This window comes from Mauremys mutica, chromosome 2, assembly GCF_020497125.1.
Source record: "Mauremys mutica isolate MM-2020 ecotype Southern chromosome 2, ASM2049712v1, whole genome shotgun sequence".
Taxonomy (NCBI): Eukaryota; Metazoa; Chordata; order Testudines; family Geoemydidae; genus Mauremys; species Mauremys mutica.
The window spans coordinates 184,763,100-184,786,774 of record NC_059073.1 but is presented as its reverse complement, the minus strand read 5'-3'; the positions used below and the strand labels follow the sequence as shown (position 1 = coordinate 184,786,774).

General features: G+C 43.1%; 1 protein-coding gene across 1 annotated transcript in view; it reads right to left on the bottom strand.

Annotated features, from left to right (window-relative positions):
- The window catches only part of GALNT1 (polypeptide N-acetylgalactosaminyltransferase 1), a 184,580-nt gene that overhangs the window by 92,961 nt on the left and 67,944 nt on the right, over positions 1 to 23,675 (bottom strand). Inside the window, exons 3-4 of the mRNA XM_045005628.1 lie at positions 18,818 to 19,047; positions 5,101 to 5,275 (exon numbers count right to left, since the gene is read on the bottom strand). Of these exons, the coding sequence (XP_044861563.1) occupies positions 5,101 to 5,275; positions 18,818 to 18,956 (314 nt within the window). The 5' untranslated portion in view covers positions 18,957 to 19,047. The remainder of the gene's footprint in view (positions 1 to 5,100; positions 5,276 to 18,817; positions 19,048 to 23,675) is intronic.

Sequence of the window (23,675 nt, the reverse complement as noted above, 5' to 3'; positions counted from 1 at the left end):
GAGAGGAGGGAGGCATCAGAGGGAGCCCTTGCTCAGACCTTGCCAAGAACAAAACGGGTGGCATTTCCCTATTCTGTCTGGTAGCGAACAGGTCCACTCGGGGAGTTCCCCACCTTTGGAAGATCATGCAGGCTACCTCTGGATGGAGCGACCACTTGTGATGAGAGGAGAAGAGCCTGCTGAGCTGGTCCGCCAGTGTATTCCTGATGCTGGGAAGGTGACAAGCTTCCAGGTAGATTTCGTGGTTGATGCAGAAGTCCCAGAGATGAAATGCCTCCTGACAGAGGGCCAACGAGCACGCTCCCCCTTGCCTGTTGATGTAGAACATCAAGGCTGTATTATCAGTCAGGACTCTTAACTCCTTGCCTGAGAGGTGAAGCAGGAAGACTCCGCACACCAGCTGGACTGCTCGGAACTCTGACATTTACATACAACCGCGCCTCCTCTGGGTACCACATCCCTGAGACTGGAGGACGCCCAGATGCGCACCTCAGCTCAGGTCAGAGGTGTCCGACATCAACTCGATGGAGTGAGGAGAGTTGTTGGACAGAACCCCCTCCAGGACTGTCCTGCAGTCAGTCCACCATCACAGCAAGGTAAGTATCGCCTGGGGAATGGTAACTATCTTTTCCAGGGAGTCTTGGGACTGGGAATAGACTGTTGCCAGCCACTGTTGCAGGGGCTGCATCTGGAGCCTGGCATGGTGGACCACATAAGTGCACCTGCCACGTGGCCCAGCAGGTGCAGACAGACTCTGGCTGTAGTCAGATGGAATGCAGAGACTTCCGCAATGAGGTTCATCAACATGTGGAACCTTTCCAGTGGAAAGAGTGTTCTGGTACAGGTCGAGCCCAGGACCGCTCCAATGAGCTCTATCCTCCGCACTGGCACGAACGTTGACTTTTTGTCGTTTACTAGTAGGCCCAGAGAGTGGCACATGGCTTGAAGTACGACAACATCCCTTCAGACTGGAGACCAGGGGCTGCCCTTGACAAGCTAGTCGTTGAGGTACGGGTAGATCTGGATACCAGGCGCCTGAAGTAAGCCACTACCACTGACATGCACTTGGTAAACACCCTCGGTGCTGTCGCCAGGCCAAATGGGAGGACCACAAACTGGCAGTAGTGGGGCCCCACTGTAAACCAGAGGAAGCATCTGCATCCTTGAAAGATCGCTATGCAAAAGTATGTGTCCTTCAAGTCAAGGGCAGCATACCAGTCTCCCAGATCCAGGGAAGGATAATTGAAGCCAGAGAGCCCATGAGGAACTTTAGCTTCTTTAGGTACTTGTTGAGGTCTCCCAGGTCCAAGATGGGTCATAGACCACCATGGGCCTTAAAAGTACCAGGAATAGAACCCCTTGTTCCTGTACTCAAGAGGAACTTCTTCCACCGCACCCAGATGTAGCAACCCTTTACCTCCTGCACTAGGAGACTCTTGTGAGAGGAGTCCCTGAAGAGGGATAGGGAAGGGGGGAGAAAGGAACTGGAGGATATAACCCTGCTCCACTGTGCTGAGGACCCAGCAGTCTGAAGTTATAGCGGTCCAAGCAGGGAGGAAAATTCCTCTGCCTGAAGCCGCAGGTTAGAAGTGACCCTCTTCAAAAGTTCATGATGTGCTTTGGTGTCATCCTGAGGAATCAGGTGAGGGGGCCCCAGTGATAGCCTCATCTGGCAACGACAAGGACTATGCTGGTGTCGTGGGAACCTCCACGTCCATTGGTGGCCCAGCAGCTTGCTCCCCTGGGTCCTCCTGGACCTTTGGGCTCTTACCCCCTGAAGCATCAAGCATCGGAAGGGAATGGGATACCGAGGCCTCTGGCCTCTCCAAGGATCCCAACACGGATCAGGGAAGGTTGGGAGAATCCCTAAGGGTTCCACGGGAACCATGGCACTGGCCACTGCGGTTGGGACCATGGGACAGATTTTGGTGCTGATAATGTAGTCGACACCGCCGGTACCAGGGCTTGTCCCGCAGTCAGGGAACCTCACTCTGAGCTGGAGCTACCAGCAGAGTAGTCAGTACCAAGCAACCAGGATCGGGCTGAGCAGTGGCTCCTGTCCGACTTGTGTCGGTCACTGTGTCCCGAAGCTGACCTGTCCAAGCGAGACTGTCTTGGTCGCGCTCTCCGGGACCGACAGCGTTTGGCAGATCTGCGTTGAATACCCGACGATCCACGCCTCATGCTACTCAACAGGTCCCAGGACGTCGAATGGAACCAGAAGCTACTACAGACCAGTTGCCAGGAAGATCGTCCTGAGTAGGGCAACCTCTCCTTCTTGGAGACAGTGATGATGGCCTGGCAATCGGAAGTCTCTGGCATCCAATCGGTCCCGGGCCCTTGGAGATGGTTGGGGCCGGTCCTAGAGTTCTTGCCAGGTGGCGTGTGCCTCAGAGGGTCTATGCCAATCTACCGGTGAGGTACACCTCAAGTCCCTTGATTGGTGCCCCCGGTGTGTAGACCGAAGAGGGCTCCGCTGAGCCTGCCTCTTCAGTCCTGAAGCGTGACGGCTTTGGACGGACAAATGCTGGCTGGACGTCCCTCTCTATGGGGAACGGTACACCACTGAGGTGGGGACACACACAGGTCCCAATGTGGGTTTATCCCCAAGACTGGGGTACTAAGGGAGCTGGTGTGGGCCAGGTGTGGGTCAGGATTTCTTGAGCTGCTCGAAGAGCTTTGAGCGTCGACGGCACCTGAAGCTGGCTACAGCCTGCACCGCTATCTGGGGTTGCAGGCAAAGCCTGGGATGGGCTGCACCGCTCGACTTGAGCTGGGGCCCAACTTCCCAAAGGGGGTGTTGAGCTGCCCGGCACGGGTCGTGGCTCGTTCCCAACCCTCTCCTTTCCCTTACAGGAGGTAGGAGATCTTCCCCTCTCAGTCTTTTTCAGCTTTTTGACTGGAGTTGTGGAGGGGGACCAGTGCCAGATCGTGGACAGCCCTGGTGGAGCACTGCGCGTAGAGGCCACGGTGCTTGGTGCGGAGTCGGACCACTGCTCCGGTGCCAGAGTGAGGGCTGACTCCATTAGAAGCACTTTCAGAGGGATATCATGCTCCTCCTTCATCCTAGGTTTGAAGGACTTGCAGATACGGCACTTGTCACTTATGTGTCCTTCACCTAAGCACCTTAGGCAGCTGGTATGTGGATTGCTGATGGGCACAGGCCGTTTGCAGTGATCGCAAGGCTTAAAGCCTGGGGACCAGGGCATGCCCCATCCCCCGGCTGAGTCCCATTCGTGACTAATGAAAAGTTGAGAATTACTACTAAGGGTAACTAAGAAACTACTAACTATACACAACTATATTACAGAAAGAACAGGAGTACTTGTGGCACCTTAAAGACTAACAAATTTATTTTAGCATGAGCTTTCGTGAGTTACAGCTCACTTCTTCGGATGCATAGAATGGAATCCGAAGAAGTGAGCTGTAACTCACGAAAGCTCATGCTAAAATAAATTTGTTAGTCTTTAAGGTGCCACAAGTACTCCTGTTCTTTTTGCGGATACAGACTAACACGACTGCTACTCTGAAACTATATTACAGATTTTCAAAGTTCACAAGAACAGAAAACGAAACAACGGTAGCCAAAGCAGCAGATGCTCCAGCACCGTCACTGTCAGCAAGAAGGAACTGAGGGTGGGGGGAGCTGGCGGCACCCCTTATATCATGCCATGTGGGCACCACTCAACGAGGTGCCAGAGCTGGTTCCCTACAGATACTGCTGAGGGAAAATCTTGCAGCACCAGTGCATGTGGTGAACACACATACACACCTAACATGGAATGGACATGAGCAAGCACTCGAAGTACTAGTTGATCTTATCTTCTCTCACACTTAGTTTTTATAGATACATTTGAAGAAGAAAATAAGCTTTCCTGCTTTTTCAAGTCCCAATCAGTTTCTCAACTTTGAATGGACTGGCCATTGAACAAAACTAGCTGAATAAACTGAAACGAAGAAAATATTCTCTTTGCACCTGCAAAGAGAAGAGGATCTGGCTACCAAAACCTTGTTTTGCACTTCAAACTCTGGTCCCAGGTGTTTAGCTAATGATTTTCGTCAGTTTAGGGCAGAGGTGGGCAAACTACGGCCCGCGGGCCACATCCGGCCCACGGGACCCTCCTGCCCAGCCCCTGAGCTCCTGGTCCAGGAAGCTAGCCTCCGGCCCCTCCCCTGCAGCCTCAGCTCACTGCGCTGCCGGCAGGGCTGCAAGCTCCTGGGGAAGCGCAGCTGCAGACCCTGGCCTGACCCGGTGCTCTTTGCTGCATGGTGGCATGGCTGGCTCCAGCCGGGCAGCGCAGCTGTAGCCCCGCCAGCCACCAGTGCTCCAGGCAGCGCAGTAAGGGGACAGGGAACGGGGGGGGGGGGGGTTGGACAGAGGACAGGGGAGTTTGGGGTGGTGGTCGGGGGGGGAAGGGGTGTGTGGATAGGGGTTGGGGCAGTCAGAGGGCAGGGAACAGGGGGAGTTGGATGGGGCAGGAGTCCAGGGGGTGAGAAGTGGGGGAGGAGGGGCCAGATGAGGGCAGGGCCAGGCCATGCCTGGCTGTTTGGGGAGGCACAGCCTCCCCTAACCAGCCCTCCATACAATTTCCGAAACCCGATGTGGCACTCAGGCCAAAAAGTTTGCCCACCCCATGTTTAGGGGCTTCACTTTCTTTAAAACTTTGGGGCACTACTTAATTATTTTAATAGATTATAATAAGTTTAGACTTTAATGATAATGCAAGTAGTTATATTTTTAAATTTAATTTTATATAGATTTTAAAGAGAAAAATGTGTTTAAATAAAAATCAGATTTTTAATTTTTATCCACCCTACGTTAACCTCAAAAAAGACCAAATTTAATTTCTTTTCTTGAAAAAGCCTAATTATAACTAACTTCATGGTTGCAATAGTAGTAAATGAAATTTGTTGGCTTTGCTTTTAAGTTGAATTTTACAAATGAACCCCTCAAAACCCAGCAATTCTAACCACCTCGTGTCTTACAACTTTCATATCTATGTTGATTACCAACATATAAAAGAACAATGGTTACTATGGAGAATTTTTAATGTGTTCATTTAAGTAAAGCATGCTTTCAATAGAATAGAAGGTACTTACCCTTCTAACCTGACATCAGGTAATGATCTGTTGAGAGCAATCATTTCACTTGCCATTAAATTAAACTGATTTATTTTAAACATCTCTTTCATTTTTTCTTGATCCTCTTTAGGAATAACAACAGGCTTCCCCATTTCTCCAGGACCTTCATGTGGCTTCTGTACCGGTTCTGGAACTAACAGAAAAGAAGCTTTAATACTGAATTACCTGGGGTTCTCAAACTTCATTGTACCGTGACCCCCTTCTGACAACAAAAATGACAACAAGACCCCAGGAGAGGGGACAGAAAAATGAGCTTGCCTGAGTCCCACCACCCCAGACACGGAGGCCAAAGCCAAAACTCAAGCCCCGTCACCCAGGACTGAGGCAGTGGGGCTCAAGCTTTGGCCCTGAACTGTGGGGTTCAGGCTTCAGCCCTAGGCCCTAGCAAGTCTAATGCCAGCCCTGGCAACCCATTATAATGGGCTTGCGACCAACTTTGGGGTCCCAACCCAATTTGAGAACCGCTGGATTAGACTATTCTGAAATTTACTGGAGAAATAAGACTATTGCAGGCACCCTTACGTTTTCTTCTAATTTATGTTTTACAAAAGCATATCTAATTTGTTTAATGATGCACTGTTCCATATGAAGCAAGATCCAAGGACAGATCTAAAATTTAACATTTTTAAATACTGGAAAAATATAAACTTCCGACTATTAATATATTTAACAAGAGCAGTTAAATCTCATTCTCAGCAGCTATTGTGCACTTGGAGGACCAAAAAGCACCTATCTTTTTGTCATCACATTTTGTATTGTACAAACCTACTGCATTACAAATTTAACTCAGTTATGGAATAAATATCTACATTATATTTCACAGACTTCCTGAGAAAAAATAATTAGTGGGGGTTTTATTTCACATCTAGTAACATACACTTCCACATAAATTCCTGTGCTAACCTCGTAATCTATTTTTATATAAAAAAAGGTCTATTTAAGTGAAGAATAATCCATTTAGCCTAAAATTCTGGTAAGTATACTTTACTATTTGGCATTGAATTCAAATGGCATTTTTTAATCATTCTTCAGAACAATCTTCTCTCAATTTTAGGAAAATTTAATTCCACCAGAATTAATCTATTACAAACTGGAAACAATGTGTTAGCTCTAGCCAATCTGTATCAACAAGCAAATTTAAATTACTCCTAAACTAGGCATACTATTTCTAATACCAATTGTTTGCCAAGTAAAAGACAAAACCAGAAACAGAACATTATTTCATTTTTATGCTTCTGGTAAAGGATTACAAATAATTGAGACTAAAAAACAAAACCAAAGTGGCCAGTGTTTCTTTATAAATACCCATTTTGTGATATTTTTCAAAATTTCAATTTAAATAAACAAACAATGAAATTTCAAGACACTTGTTTTTAACTTGACCTTTAGCATATATATTGTCTATGAGTCATCTAGCCATTGAATTATCAGATTAATTTTAATAGAAAACAGCATTATAAATGAGCTAAATAATTCAATGTACTCTAACAGAATATTAGGTAATTCCAGTAAAATCAAGGCACCACCCTTTTTCTCTTCCTGCTTCCCAAATATGAAATGCTCCTTAATTTTTGGCTAAGAGAGAATACTGTAATCTTACACAAGATCAAAGAGGGGGAAAATAGCTCGTCAAGAGGAAAACCAAAATGTATCCTATACTCACTGAAAATTCAAATGATACGAACATATAAAGAGTAACAAATGAGATATCTTGTGCTTATTTCACTGAGTTTTCCAAAATGACTGCAGGGGGAAACTATTAGCAACACCTAAATTCAGTTTGTTAGCATTTCCATTATAAAAGATTTTCAGAGTTTTTTTTCCTAGAAGCTCAAACATTTCCAACAGGCCTTTGAAATTTGGTAGGGTGAATACTCTGTGACCAAAGAAATAACTTTTCTTTGTCACATGAAATTCGTTCAAGTTTGGCTGAGATGTACTGTTAAAAATTGCCAGTTGACCAATCTGCCTGGTTCAATGGAATTGACATGTTCCCGCAGAACACTGATTCCACCAAATCACCATTTTTCAACAGAGAGCTGTTCCACTGGAAAATTTTCAATAACCTCTAATTATGATCAGTCTAATTCTGTTATGTATCACAGGACCACTTGCCTCATTCGGTGCACAACCTAAAAACAACAATTAAAAGAACATTATAGAGACAAGGTGGGTGAGGTAATATCTTTTATTGGACCAATTCCTGTTGGTGAAAGCAAACTTGCAAGCTCTTCTTGAAAGTGTCTCTCTTTCACCAAAAGAAGTTGGTTTAATAGAAGATATTACCTCACCCATCCTGTCTCTCTACTATCCCAGGACCAACATAGCTACAATACCACTGCAAACAAAAGAACTTTATGTATTTCAGAAAATATCTCCCATGAATTGGTTTGATATTCAATTAGTCATAAAGGAGACCTTCAGAATATTACAGCAATACAGAGATGTTATAATTCTGTTTAAAACAGTGTCTAGTCAGCTTGCTAACTGGTTTCACTCTCAGATTTCAAACCAGTATTACTAATAGAATGCTAAATTAATATATTTCATAGCAAAGCTAATTACTAAGTGTAATATCAAATATTTAATTGAAAACAGTCTTTCCATTCATATTATAAGGCCATTTAGGAGTAACAGAAAACAGTTATATGAAGTAATATTGTTTAACCAACTTTGCACTTTTCCTACATTATATTTATCTTAAAGTGCAAATTATCTGTTAAAAAATGAAGTTTCTACACATGCAGAGGACTGAGTTCAATTTGAAACTTGACTTCAGTGAGAGTTGGTGGGAAATTAAAATACAGTTTCTGCATCCCATCACCATTGTCCCAAAAATAAGACAGCTAGCTGCCTTTAACAGAAAGAACAAAAGCCTCAAGGGACAGTTCATAAAATCTTAAGAGTTTCAAATTACCATTCACTAGTTCTTATTTAAACATTCTTTGACTGCTGCTCCCAAGCAACTTTTATAAACAAAGCGTGCAATAAAACCTCTGAAAATGGAAGTGATCTACTAAAACAACTTTTTTTTAATAAAAAACCTTTGAGTCTTCCTTTTTTGCCTGTTCTCTTTCCCCATCCCAGTTCAGTTCATGCTCCGTCTCCCCCCACTTGTGGTAATACATATATGCAAAGCATTTCTCCAGTAACATCAATAGGAGCAGCACTAGAGCAGAGAAAAAGCCTTCTCCCACTGCAGAGATTAGGGTTTAATACATGTTCCCCTCTCCTCCCAAAAAAGTTTCAGTGCCAGTCAGGAAACAGAACTTTTCAAGGAATTTCACATTTAATTTGTCTTCTGCACATGATTTTTTTTAATAGACACAGTAATTATACTTAAAAGAAATTAGTCACATTAAAAGCTCCAAACACAGATTCTGGCCTTAAAATCGGAAGAGCCTCAACACAATTTATTTTATCTTCACAACTAAGGCATAATGATTAAGACCAAAGTTGTCAAAGTATCTACAGTAAAATCTGTGTTATCCCAGCATTTTGGGAGGGGGATGTGGGGCATGGGCTCTGGGAAGGAATTTTAGTGTGGGAGGGGGCTCAGGGTGGGGGGTTAGGGCACGGCAGGGGTTTTGGGGTCCCAGATCCACATGGTGCTCAACTCGAGCGGCTCCCTGCAAGTGGCGACATGTCCCTGCTGCTCCTAGGTGGAGGGGTGCCCATGCAGCTCTGCACGCTGCCTCCATCCGCAGGAGCTGCCCCCGCAGCTCCCACTGACTGTGGTCAATGGTCCTAGGTGAAGGAACAGCCACAGGGCTCACACTGGCTCCGCAGCTCCCATTGGCTGGGGACCGCAGCCATGGGAGCTGTGGGGGCAGCACCTGCAGGCAGAGGCAGCATACAGAGCCACCTGGTCACGCCTCGGCCTAGGAGCAGCAGGGACATGTCACTGCTTGCAGGGAGCTGCCTGAGGTGAGCACCGCCAGGATCCGCCACCTTGCATACCCTCCTATGCCACAACCCCCAGCCCTGAGCTCCCTCCCACACCCAAATTACCACCCTCCTTCTTAGTTAACCGGAATTTTTGACTTACTGGCACCCCCCAATTCCCTCAACATGCTAGACACCAAAGTTTTTACTGTACTAATTTTGAGTGCCCCCTTGAGATGCTTAGGACCTGATTTTCCCAAGTACTTCCAGTTTATACATTCTAAGCACAGCTGCCATTGACTTCAGTTGTGGTTGTGAGTCCTCAGCTCTTCTGTATATCAAATCCCATGCAAATTGGGCACACAAAAATGAGCCACACAGTTAGTGGCCACCTTCTAAAAATTTGGTTTAAGAGACTTTTCCAGCTGCACATTGGAAGTTTACAGAAATCCAGTTCTCTGGGGTGGCATTCAACTGTTTAAACCATGAGATCAACCTCTCTCTTCCTGCAGTTTCCTGCCACATTCACTACTCAACTTCCAAGTTCTATAACAATCAGCTTCCTTCACTACACAATACTGTTTGGGCACTGTCTATCCTATGCACTGAATGAGGCAGAAGCCCCCTTAGAAAAAATAAATAGGTGATATGTAAAGACTGCATGGTAATGCATACATTCCAGGGTGCTGATTTACAGTTGCATGGACCACCTTATTTTTGATATTTCTTAAGTCTTTGGTGCTTGATTTTGCAACCTATTTTTTAAATGGAGTCTCTGTGTAATTACCTACAGTTTTTTAAAAAAGTGAAAGAAAGTGAAATTCTATCAAATGTAATATAACCATATTCAATCCAACACATCCTCCCAATATTGGTTACCTTTAGGGTTGGCAAGTTTAAACCCATAGCATAGACTTTTACCACTAAGCTTATGGAGTAGCTGACAGAAGTCACTGGAAGGGGATGAGATAGCTCACTGGTCGATTTCACAACTACTTGCTAGACAACAGGGAAATGTGGGGACTTAATAATCCTGGGTTCTATTCCAGGTTCTCAAGATGCTTTAAATCAGAAGGCCTTCTGCCCACATCTCCCCATGCCCATCCCAGTCTATTCCTGCCCCATATAACCAATCCTTCTCCCTCTGCTCCTGTCCCTTCCTAGCATACTGCTTTCCCAGCTCCTCATTCCTTGCCCTTAAATGCAGGCTGTTTTCTCCTTCTACTCTATGCTGTTGGACATCAGCAGAGAAGCAGTCAACATAAAGTCTCCCTACTCCCAGCAGCTCCAAACAGCCAGAAGAAGCAACTGTAAGCAGCTCCTGCTGCACTTAGCAGTAGTATACTAAGCCCTGATGGAATCTTCATACTATTTTGCTGTCAAAACCGATGTCAATTTTCAAGGGCATATAACTGTCAAATAGAGGTGGATTTTCACAGGGAATTCTATAGGCACTTCTCTGACATACACCCATTTAATGGAGATGTTCTAGTCCCTCCATGCTTTAGAGAAGGGACTTGAAATATTGTGGGGTATAAGCTTCTAACATTTACAAAAAAAATTTCCCCAAATGTCGTTCTTGGTAATGACTGAACCATTTTTTGACACATTTCAAAAATTTCAGCTTGAGTGGTTAGTTAGGCAGGGTAGATAAGAAAAATGATTTTTATTTAAATTAGATTTTTTTTTATTTAAAATTACAAGAAGTTTTCCTTTTAAAATATAAACCTGTTAAAAATGAAATCTGAATTTAAAACAAAATATGTTAAGGTCTAAACTTACATCATCTTAAAGAAAAAATATGCTGAATCCATGATCCTCTATAAAAAACTGAGTTAAGACTTAAACATTGTTTTTTCTATATAAAGAAAGAATCAGGGGGAAAAATAATCATCAAATTTATGAGGTTAAGCTTTATAAATATGGTACAATAGGCCAGGCTAACTAATTTAGGAGACTGTTACTTTCAAGAGACTAAGGCAAGTAGGAACTTACATCAAGTAAAGTGACTGCAGTTTATTTGAAAATTTTCCCAGACTGGCCTGCGATAATCAGTTTAAATTTACTGACTACATTTAATTTCTCTGTTTAATAAATCAATTAGTTGTACGTGTGAAACATTCTTTGATAAAGTTTATGTATCTAAAGTATTCACAGTTGCTTTAATAAATGTTATTAGCTGTTGCGTTTAATTAAATTTAGTTACCTCCTAATGCAGTTTGACACAAATCATGAAGAAAGTTAATTATCTAGTAAATAATCATTCTGTATCTAAACACACTAAAAATGTACAGTTCAGAAGAATCTGAAAGCTATATAACTGTTTACATAAATAAATTATATCTAGAGAGAGTAGGGCTGTCCATTAATCACGGTTAACTTACACAATTAACTCAAAAAAATTGCAATTAAAAAAATTAATCACAATCACACTTTTAATTGCACTGTTAAACAGAATAGCAATTGAAATTTATTAAATATTTTTGGATATTTTTCTACATTTTCAAATATATTGATTTCAATTACAACACAGAATACAAAGTGTACAGGGCTCACTTTATATTATTTTATTTACAAATATTTGCACTGTAAAAAAGTGATAAAATAGTTTTTGCAATTCACCTCATAATACCGTAATGCAATCTCTTTGTCGTTAAAGTGCAACATACAAATGTAGATTTTTTATGTTTTGTTTTTGAGTGCAGTTACATAACAATGTAAAACTTTAGAGCCTACAAATCCACTCAGTCTTACTTTTTGTTTAGGCAATCACTTAGACCTGGTCTACACTAGGACTTTAATTCGAATTTAGCAGCGTTAATTCGAATTAACCGTGCACCCGTCCACACCAGGAAGCCATTTAGTTCGACCTAGAGGGCTCTTTAGTTCGAATTCGGTACTCCACCCCAACGAGGGGAGTAGCGCTAAATTCGACATGGCTATGTCGAATTAGGCTAGGTGTGGATGCAAATCGAACTTACTAGCTCCGAGAGCTATCCCACACTGCACCACTCTGACGCTCTGGACAGCAGTCCGAGCTCGGATGCTCTGACCAGCCACACAGGAAAAGTCCCGGGAAAATTTGAATTCCTTTTCCTGTCTGGACAATTAGAATCTCATTTCGTGGTTGGACATCGGGGCGAGCTCAGCAGCACCGGCAGCGATGCAGAGCTCTCCAGCAGAGGAGTTCATGTAATCTCTGAATAGAAAGAGGGACCCAGCATAGACTGACCGGGAACTCTTGGATCTGATCGGAGTGAGGGGCGAGGACTCTGTGCTTTCGGAGCTGCGCTCCAAATAACGGAATGCAAAGACCTAAGAGAAGGTCTCCATAGCCATGAGAGACAGAGGATACAGCCGGGATGCAACGCAGCGCCGCGTGAAAATCAAGGACCCCAGACAAGGCTACCAAAAAATCAAAGCGGCAAACGGACGCTACGGAGCCTGCCACCACTGCCCCACAAGTGACCATGGACTCTGATGATGGGACAGTGTCGACGGACAGTTCCTCGGCGATGTTCGCGGACGGGGAAGATGAGGAAGGGTTTCTGGAGGACGAGGCAGGCGACAGCGCTTACAACACTGGTTTCCCCGACAGCCAGGATCTCTTCATTACCGTCACGGAGATCCCCTACCAACCCTCCCCGGCCATTAACCCGGATCCTGAATCAGGGGAAGGAGCAGTCGGTAAGTGCTTTAACCATGTAAACTTTTATTCTTAATATAACAGGAATCTGAAGTATGTGAAAAGGAGGTCTCTCTATATATGGGGATAGAACAGAAATCCTCCTGGGAGATCTCCATGAACCTCTCCTGGAGGGAATCGAAAAGCCTCCGCAGGAGGTTCCTGGGGAGAGCTGCCTTATTGGGTGCTCCGTGGCAGCACACTTTTCCGCGCCAGGCTTTCATGAGGTACTCAGGGAGCATTGCCTCCCCAAGCACAGCTGCGTAGGGCCCTGGTTTGTGCTGGCTTTCACGCAGCATGCGCTCTCTATCTCCTTCAGTGACCGTCCTCAGGGTGATCTCGCTCGGAGACTCCTGCATGTAATTAGGGGAATTACTGTAATGTTACGCCTGGTCCAAAGTATTTTTAAAAAATCTCCGGACAGACGGCATAGCACAGACTCAGCACGCTGCTGCGTGACGAGAGTAACGGAAAGCCAAAGAATCAAATGGACGCTCATGGAGGGAGGGGGGACTGAGGACGCAAGGTATCCCACAGTTCCTGCTGTCTCCGAAAAGCATTTGCATTCTTGGCTGAGCTCCAAATGCTTCTAGGGTCAAAAACAGTGTCCGCGGTGGGTCAGGGCATAGCTCGCCAATTTACGCAGCCCCCCAACCACCCCCAGAAGTGAAAGGGAAAACAATCCTCTCTTGACTCTTTTACATGTCACCCTATCTTTACTGAATGCTGCAGATAGACGCGATGGTGCAGCACTGAACACCGACATCCTTGCTCCGTCCCCCCCCGCCATGGGTGGCTGATGGTGCAGTAAGACTGATACCCATCGTCATCATCAGCCTATTGGCACATGGGGCAGTGCAAAAGGACTGGTAACCATGCATACTAGCATCTGTGAGGTTGATCAAGGGCGCCTGGCCCTAATTTTTCCTGGTAGATGGTGCAGTATGGCTGGTAACCGTCCTCATCATAGCAACAGGGGGCTGAGCTTCATCAGCTCCCACCCTTCATGTGTAAAGAAAAGATTCAATTGCCCCTGGACTAGCAGCAGGATGCTGTGCTCCTCTCCTCCACGCTCCTTAATGTACTATCTGGACTATCATAGCAACTGGAGGCTGCCTTCCACTCATTTCTCACTAACAAGTCACTGTGTCTTATTCCTGCATTCTTTTTTACTTCATCACAGAAGTGGGGAGACAATGCTATGGTAGCCCAGGAAGGCTGTGGAAGAATGGAATCAACAGGTGGGGTTGTTGCAGGAGCACCCCCCTGCGAATAGCATACAGCTCATAATCTATGCAGGATCTGACACAGAGCAGCTTGGTTCTCTGATACAGTGGTTCTCTAGTACACTTGCCCATATTCTAGGCAGGACTGATTCTATTTTTAGATACCAAAAAGGAGGGATTGACTCGGAGTCATTCCCAATTTTGGCTTTTGCGCCCCTGGCTAAGAGCAGCCAGGGGCACTTATGACAGCAGCAAATGGTGCAGTGCAAAAGGACTGGTAACCATGCCCATCTTATTAGCAATTTATGGTATGGTAGATGGTACAGTATGGCTGGTAACCATCTCTGCTGTCATGCAAAAGCAAAAGCATGCTGCTGTGTAGCGCTGCTGGACCGCCTCTGTCAGCGGCATCTAGTACACATACGGTGACAGGCACAAAAGGCAAAATAGGCTCCATGGTTTCCACGCTGTGGCGTCTGCCAGGGCAATCCAGGGAAAACGGGCTTGAAATGATTGTCTGCTGTAGCTTTCCCGGAGGAAGGGATGACTGACGACATTTATCCAGAACCACCCGCGAAAATGGTTTTTGCCCCATCGGGCACTGGGATCTCAACCCAAAATTCACAGAGACAGACTACACTGTGTTCATTCTTCGCAAAAATTTATCTTTGCAAGGAATTCACTCCCTTTTTCACATCACACAGCTTCGACTGTCTCCAGACCTGCCACAGCATCCCCCTCACAGAGGCTGGCAAAGATTAGGCGGCGAAAGAAAAAGACAGGGGACGAGATGTTCGCTGAAGTTATGGGGTGCTCCCGAGACGAGGCGGACCAGCAGAGCCAGTGGAGGGAGACCCTCTCTCTGTACCAGCGCTCACACAGCGAACGGGAGGAGAGGTGGCGTGAGGAAGACAAGCAGTCGACTCAAACGCTGCTTGGACTACTGAGGGAGCAAACGGACATGCTCCTGCACCTTGTGCATGTTCTGCAGGACCTCAGGCAGGAGGACAGAGCCCCCCTGCAGTGTATCTGCAACCGCCCTCCCCCGCCACAAAGTCCCATACCCCCCTCACCCAAAATAACCAGAAGGAGGGGCGCCAGAGGCCGTGTAAACTGTCAGTGCACCCCAGCAGAGTGCTCAAGTACCCAAAAGCTCTCATACCCTACATTTTGAAAAGTCCTTTCCTTCCCGCCTCACCCAAGCCCCCATCCCAGTTTCATCCCCTAACTGTCTAGTTGATAATAAAAAATACTTTTCTGTTAATTACTTTTTCCGTCATGTTCTTTTAGAGGAGACTGTGTTTGAAGGGGGGGAAGGGGGTTGGTAATCTGACAGGACAATCACCTTTACCAGGGTACAGACATGGGGGCAGGATCAGCAGCAGGTCACACACACACTGCAGTCAGTACGGGAGGTGGTTTGCAGGTTCTGTGTGGGTGGGGGGGTACGTGACTTTGTAGCAGGGGAGGGGGGTTACAGACCTCATGCAACGGTCCCTGTCCTGGACCACAGAGCCACGCAGCAGAGGAATCTGTATCCGTCCTTCCCCGCCAAAAGGCCACATAGCCCCCGCACACAGAGTGCCAAAAAGGAGGGATGGCAGGCTCCGTTGAAACATCCAGTCCGGCACTGCAGACCGCTCTGGGAGCAGGAGCCTTTCATTCCTCGAGTTTACAGGCGGTCTTTACATCACCGCACACCCTACCCAGCACAGTCCGTGTCCCAGTTTCAACCCTGTAACGCAAAGTCATCAATAAAGAAACCTTTGTAAAGTTACAGTGGAACATGTATTTTATTTTTAAACGTGTGTTGGAAGTTGGGGAAGCGGGGTATGTAACTGCAGATGCTAGTCAACAGTCACTTGGTAAAGAAACAGGGGCAGGTTCAGCTTCTCTGTAAAGAAACTGAACAGTCACAGGTCACGCTGCTCACTGCTCGCTGGGACTTGAAGAGTTCCTTGTCGCTGTGCAAGGCGCCTGCACAGAGCTTCACGAGCCAGGGCATTAGCGGGTAGGCTGGGTCCCCGACGATCACTATAGGCATCTGCACATCCCCAAGACTTATTTTGTGGTCCGGGAAGAAACTACCTTCCTGCAGGCGTCTAAACAGACCACAGTTCCTGAAAACACGCACGTCATGAACTTTGCCTGGCCACCCGACGTTGATGTTGGTAAAACGTCCCCCATGGTCCACCAGTGCTCGCAGCACCATTGAAAAGTAGCCCTATTTCTCAGCAGCTGACTGTGGAAGAGGTGGACAATAAGGTGCGAGGAGTTGACAACGGCCATAACTGCAGCGGGATCCGTGCTCAAAGTGCTGTGGCGCCCGCGCTGTCACTGAGCAGAAAAGTGCACGAACAGATTGCCCGCAGGCGCTTTCAGGGAGGGAGGGAGGGAGGGAGGGCGTGATTGACGGTTCAATGATGACAGTTACCCAAAACCACCCTCGACACATTTTTTCCCCCAGCAGGCATTGGGGGCTCTACCCAGCATTCCAATGGGCAGCGGGGACTGCGGGAACTGTGGGATAGCTTCCCACAGTGCACCGCTTCCAAAGTCGACGCTGGCCCCGTTACTGTGGACTCAGACAGTCGAATTAGTGTATTTAGTGTGGATACACACATTCGACTTCATAAGGTCGATTCCACAAATTCGAATTAAGTAGATTCGAAATAGTCTTGTAGTGTAGACGTACCCTAAGACAAACAAGTTTGTTTACATTCATGGGAGATAATGCTGCCGGCTTCTTATTTACAATATCACCTGAAAGTGAGAACAGGCATTCACATGGCACTTTTTTAGCAGGCCCTGCAAGGTATTTACGTGCCAAATATGCTAAATATTTGTATGCCCTTTCATACTTTGGCCACCATTCCAGAGGATATGCTTCCATGCTCGTTAAAAAAGAATGTGTTAATTAAATGTGTGACTGAACTCCTGGGGGCAGAATTCTATGTCTCCTGCTCTGTGTTTCACCCAAATTCTGACATATTTTATGTTATAGCAGTCTTGGTTGATGACCCAGTATGTTGTTCGTTTTAAGAACACTTTCACTGCAGATTTGACAAAATGCAAAGAAGGTACCAATGTGAGATTTCTAAAGATAGCTATAGCACTCGACTCAAGATTTAAGAATCTGAAGTGCCTTCCAAAATCTAAGATGGACAGGGTGTGGAGCATGCCTTCAGAGGTCTTAAAAGAGCAACACTCCAATGTGGAAACTACAGGACCCGAACCACCAAAAAAGAAAATCAACCTTCTGCTGGTGGCATCTGATTCAGATGATAACGGTGAACATGTGTCCGCCTGCACTGCTTTGGATTGTTATTGAGCAGAACCCCTCATTAGCATTGACACATGTCCTTTGGAATCGTGGTTGAAGCACTAAGGGACATATGAATCTTTAACGCATCTGGCATGTAAATACCTTGCGACACCCATTACAACATTGCCATGTAAACACCTGTTTTCACTTTCAGGTGACATTGTAAACAAGAAGCGGGCAGCATTATCTCCTATAAATGTAAACAAACTTGTTTGTCTAGGTGACTGAAGAAGAAGTAGGACTGAGTCGATTGTAGGCTCTAAAGTTATTTCTGAATGCAGGGATTTTTGTACATAATTCTACATTTGTAAGTTCAACTTTCATGATAAAGAGATTGTATGAGGTGAATTGAAGATACTATTTCTTTTGTTTTTTATAGCACAAATATTTTTAATAAAAAATATAAAGTGAGTGCTGTATACTTTGTTTTCTGAGTTGTAATTGAAATCAACGTATTTGAAAATGTAGAAAACATCCAAAAATATTTAAATAAATGGTATTTTATTATTAACAGTTGATTAATATTTTTAATCACTTGACAGCCCATATCTATATCTTTATCTATAGTTATAAGGTACCATCCTAGGTAGCAAACAGCTGTACCTAATCCAGAGTAGAGGCTCTATTTAGTTGTAAATCGTTTTAATGGTAATATCAACCAATGAGAATGCACCTTTCTTTAGATAAGAAAAGAATTACAAACAGAAAAACTGATTAAAACCAATTATTTAAAGTGAAGCTTTCCACTAGGTGATTTAAATCAATCCACCCTGAAGTCTGACAGTTATAATGGAAAGTGGAAGGCAATCTTAACACTAGCCATTGCCAGCTCCATCTGTACTTTACAGCTTTACTTGATTTTTTTTATACATCTGCAAAGAAAAATAGACATACCTGTACTGAACAGAGACAAGCTCCATACTTTATACTATAGTAGCAACAGTTTTATGCAGCTTAAAATATTCTTTCTAAAAGCATCGAGTTCCATTGGGTGGCATATGGAAACTATGCTGGGAAGCAAAGGAGGACAGGAATAACAGAGCTTTCTTGAAGAACTTTGTTACAGAATAAAATAGTTCCTGTTTCAAAAATAAGCACTTTTTCCAACATCTCAATACTGGAGGGTTTACTGTACTAATTTTAGTAAATGTTGAAACAAAAGGGCATTTATTTCATAATGAGATGACTGTCCTTCAAAATTACTATATTAATTGGCCAAATACAGCTCTTAGTTACACTGCTTTAATACTATTAATGTCAGTGGAGTTACTGCAGACATACATTACGGTAGGGAAGGATTTGGATTATTTTCTTAACTCTGTTTTACCTTCCTATACTAACATCATCTTAAATGAAATCTGCCTTCAGAATGCCTCAGGTATTAGAAAGCATACCCAACACCTCCAGGATTTTATTTTATTTTTTTTAAAGGCACTGAAAATATTTGAGATACATACAAGGTGAAGCCATACTCATCCTGTTGGGAATTATCAATGGGCAAGTTTTCACTGATGCTTATTTAAATCAAGTTGTAATTTATGAACATCTACTCACCGTCTCCAGCAGGTAGGCCTCGCTCTTTTTTCTCATCACATTTGTTGCATTCACTGAAGTACAGCAATAGAAACATATCCAAAAGGACCCAAACCAGTGAGGTGGCAAGGACCACCTTGCAATATGCAAATTTTCTCATGGCACTTTAAGTCAAATACAAAAATAAAAAAGTATAAATAAAAATGTCAACAAGATTGCTTTAATCCAGTTTCTGAGACCATGTTCTGTATCTGAAAAGAAAACAAAGAACAGACATATAAAAAAATCCAAAATGAGAAGTAACATCCAAAGAGGCAATTTTACATACATTTTAGGATAACAAATTTGAAATGCAAATTAGTTATCACAATGGTCCACGTGCAAAAGTTAAGAAACCCTCTAGGCACTCTACAAGTGAAGAGAATAGACACAACTAAGGCAACTAAGTCTGGTGATGTGTTAACACTCATCCCTCCAAAATGCCAATGCCAATAGCAAAAATGCCAAGTTGCCTACTCAATGCAGAAGAAAATATGGAACTACATTCAAATTAAAAGCCACTCTTTGAATTTGGACTTAATATATTGTTTACCCTTTGGAAATTTAGGTTAGCCAGCATAATTAAAGGTCTGATCACAACAAACAGTCTTTTCTAATTTTCCTTGAACTGAAATACACTTGGCTAGAGGGGAATTTTTAACAGTACACAGAGAATACTATTTTAAATACTAGAAATAACTTGGTGATAAACAAGAAAAAGATGACCACCTTTGCTCCAGTCTTTACTGGTAAAGTTTTGAAAATGCCAGTGTTTATGTCTAAGACTGCTGTAGTATGACAAGCAACAGTTTTGTTTAATTTGCAAACTGGTTGAGAAATAAACAAGTTTGTTCCACTTTGCTGTTTCTGAAACAGACTTCATTTTTTAGGAGACTGTTTGCTATTGGAATTTGGCCCAATTTTGGATTTCATTTCCGAAGTTGAAAAGTGACTATAGCTTACTATTCTACATATAGTAACTAAACATCACATACCACACAGATGTAAAAGGCAGGATTTTAATATTATATTTAATATTTGGAATCATAGAAATGCAGGACTGGAAGGGACCTCAAGAGGTCATCTAGTCCAGCCCATATTGAAGCAGGATTGCATATGCCTAGACCATACCTGACAGATGTCTATCTATAACCTGTTCTTAAAACTCTAAAATGATGGGGATTCCACAACCTCATGACTTAAATATGCTTATAGTTGGAAAGTTTTGCCTAATAACTATCCTAAATCTCCCTTAATGTAAATTAAGCCCATTATTACTTCTACTTTCAGTGGACATGGAGAAAGATTGATCACTGACCTCTTTATGACAACTTTTTATATATATGATGAGGACTTCTATCTCCCATTAGCCTTCTCTTCTCTACATTAAACATGCTGAGTTCTTTCAACCTTTCCTCATAGGTCATGGTTTCTAAACACCTTATTATTGATCATCTCTGGATTCTCTCCAATAATACAACAGCGAATTTCATATGTTGCCTTCAATGAAAGTTGGGGGGTCTCAGCACTTTATAGAGCAATGCCTTTACACTACAATAGTCTCCATCACTCACTGGAACAAGTTTTTTCCATGATCCAAAAAAGATCCGAAATCTACCATCAGCATATTACACAGTGTTAACCTAGAACTGAAAGAGTACTGAACACATTTGATATACTACATTCAATTATTAATGTTCTTTTTAAAAGTATCAAATTGATTTAGACTTCGCTGTTTGTTTTGTAACAGGATGCTGCAAATCAAAAATATGTTCCAACTTTGACACGCTTTTCATGCCTAGAGAGTGAAGAATGTGTGTATTAGAAAACTCAATATAAAATAGAAATTAAAGCAAGAAAATGCTTATGGTTAATAGCTTGCTGGTGAATGTTTGACAAAGATCAAGCTAAAAAGAGGCAAGTATACCAAGGTATAAAAAAAATGGAAAAGGATTTTCAGAACTGTCTTATTACTTCAGACTCCTTTCTACCCGAGAAAGAAGTGTCTTCACAAAAAATGTCACCATGACTAGGTCAATGGTGAGCTGAGCTCGTTGCCTATCATGTTTACCAATATTCTCTTTCAGTTGCCTGGAATTCCCTGTTGGTCTGTCTGTTCTCTCATCTTATAACTTTGATCATAAGCTTTTAGGTGCAGGGACTATCCTTTTGTTCTTTTTGTACAGTGCTTACAATAATGGTCTAGGTGCTACACTATTACTGAAATATCCTCAAAGCGCCTAATGTACCTTTGGGCACTATGTTAATTAAACAACTCAGCTATATCAAGTTTAAAAAAAAAAAAGACATACTTTGCTGCTAAGTGTACCAAAGTAAATAAAAGTTATCAAGTGCAGTGAAGGATCCAGCAACAGGAGTAATCTGGTAGACGTCCAAAGCGAAAAATCTCAACTGATAAACTGTCATTTAAAAAAAAAAAAAGTCCTTCTAACTTCAGTTTAGAATGAACCCAATCATTGAATCCAGTTTGATTAATTTGATTACTGGGCAAATATTTACCCACTTTTCAACAAATTAAAGTTTTAGAAATGAACCCTTTAAATTCTATTATGCTCCAATTAATTCAAATTAAGAATAAATTCCACAGACAGCACTGTAAATTGCCATACTGCAGACTTTTATACAATTGTCAAAAAATATTTAAAACCAGAAACAAGCTTTGGGCTTCCCTAATTAACAAATTATTTTCAAAAACAAGAACACAAATAATGCAAACTGGCTTCTGTCAATTGCTTCCAGCAATATGCTACAGGGTTTATGCTGGGTAACAAAACTGTACAGAACTTTGGCTACCTGCTCCTGTCTATCATCATATTAATATTTTACTAGGAAACTCTTCAACCACATGCAATTTCCTTTCTGGGCAACTTCCTCCACTTCTTGCTCCGGAAGAAGTCTCTTCACCATATGCATTGTTGCTATATATGCAATTTCTTCCTGAAGCATCTTTCAAGGGGGATGAAATGGCAATTACAACCAGTTAGAAACAGAAAACCACAGAAATAAAGACAGCTCAAACATTAAACCTCCATTTTCTTTAGAGAACTTATTATGGAACACTGTCTTTCTTCCACATTATTGGCCAAATTCTATACCATGGAAAGATGGAGCAACTCAGTTCTCTTCTAGGAAAAGGTATTAAGTTTTTAGGGTTATAAGTAACGCTCATGTCATACTGTCTCACCCTCAGCTTCTACAACTTTTGCAACATCCAAAGCAGTCTTGGAGGTTCTTTAATCCTGCATTTTTAAATTAATTATATTTCTAGCCCGTATGATTACAAAGATATTTCCTATGTGAACCAGGCATTAACCAATGCAGCGCTGTTTTCCTAAGACTGACCAGATCAAACCTGTTCCAGGAACACTTTACAACTCCAGGAGGCATAAATACAGATCTATCAAAGTATCTGTCCTGACAGACTCAAATTTTACATTTAAAATCAAATCACTCAGGTAATGAGATCTTCATAGCTTTATGTTTGTAGTCACTAATCAGTGGACAATTAGCATCTTGCTAGCACTCTCAACCTTCGACTGCTTCTCCTACCCCATCCGTAAACTGCATCATGAATTTCACATATGTTAAGAACATAAGAATGGCCACACTGGGTCAGACCAATGCTCCATCTAGCCCAGTATCGTATCTTCCAACAGTGGCGGGTGCCAGAAGCTTCAGAGTGAATGAACAGAACAAGTAATCAATCATCAAGTAATCATCAAGTGATCCATCCCCTGTTGTCCAGTTCCAGCTTCTAGCAGTCAGAGATTTTGGGACACCCATAGCATGAGGTTGTGCCCTGACCATTTTGGTTAATAGACATTGGTGGACCTATTCTCCATAAGAACATAAGAATGGCCATACTAGGTCAGACCAAAGGTCCATCTAACCCAGTATCCTGTCTTCCAACAGTGGCCAATGCCAGACGCCCCAGAGGGAATGAACAGAACAAGTAATCATCAAGTGATCCATCCCCTGTCGCCCATTCCAAGCTTCCGACAAACAGAGGCTAGGGGGCTAGGGACACCATCACTACCCAACCTCGCTAATAGCCATTGATGGACCTATCCTCCAGGAACGTATCTAGTTCTTTTATTAACCCTATTATAATCATGGTCTTCTCAACATCCTCTGGCAAGGAGTTCCACAGGTTGACTGCACATTGTGTGAAAAAAAATACTTCCTTTTGTTTTAAACCTACTGCCTATTTCATTTGGTGACCCCTAGTTCTTATGTTATGAGAAGGAGTAAATAATTCCTTATTTACTTTCTCCACACCAGTCTTGATTTATCCAATTCTTTTTTGAACCCACTTATACTTTTGGCCTTCAAAACATCCCCTGGCAACAAGTTGCACAGGTTGACAGTGTGCTGTGTGTAGAAATACTTCCTTATGATTGTTTTAAACCAGCTGCCTATAAATTTCACTGGGTTACCCCTGCTACTTGTGTTATGTGAAGGGGTAAATAACACTTACTTATTCACTCTATCTCCACACCATCCATGATTTTATGGACCTCTAATATATTGCCCTTTAATCATCTCTTTTCTAAACTGAATAGTCTGTCTTTTTTCATCTTTCCATATGGAAGTTGTTACATACCCCTAATCATTTTTGTTATGCTTCCCTGTACTTTTTCTTAAACATCTTTGAGATAGAGCAAACAGAACTGCACACAGTATTCAAGGTGTGGGTGTATCATGGATTTATACAGTGGGATTATGATATTTTCTGTCCTATTATCTAACTCTTTCCTAATAGTTCCTAGCATTGTTTGCCTTTTTTTTTTGGATTACCACTGTACACTGGAGCAGATGT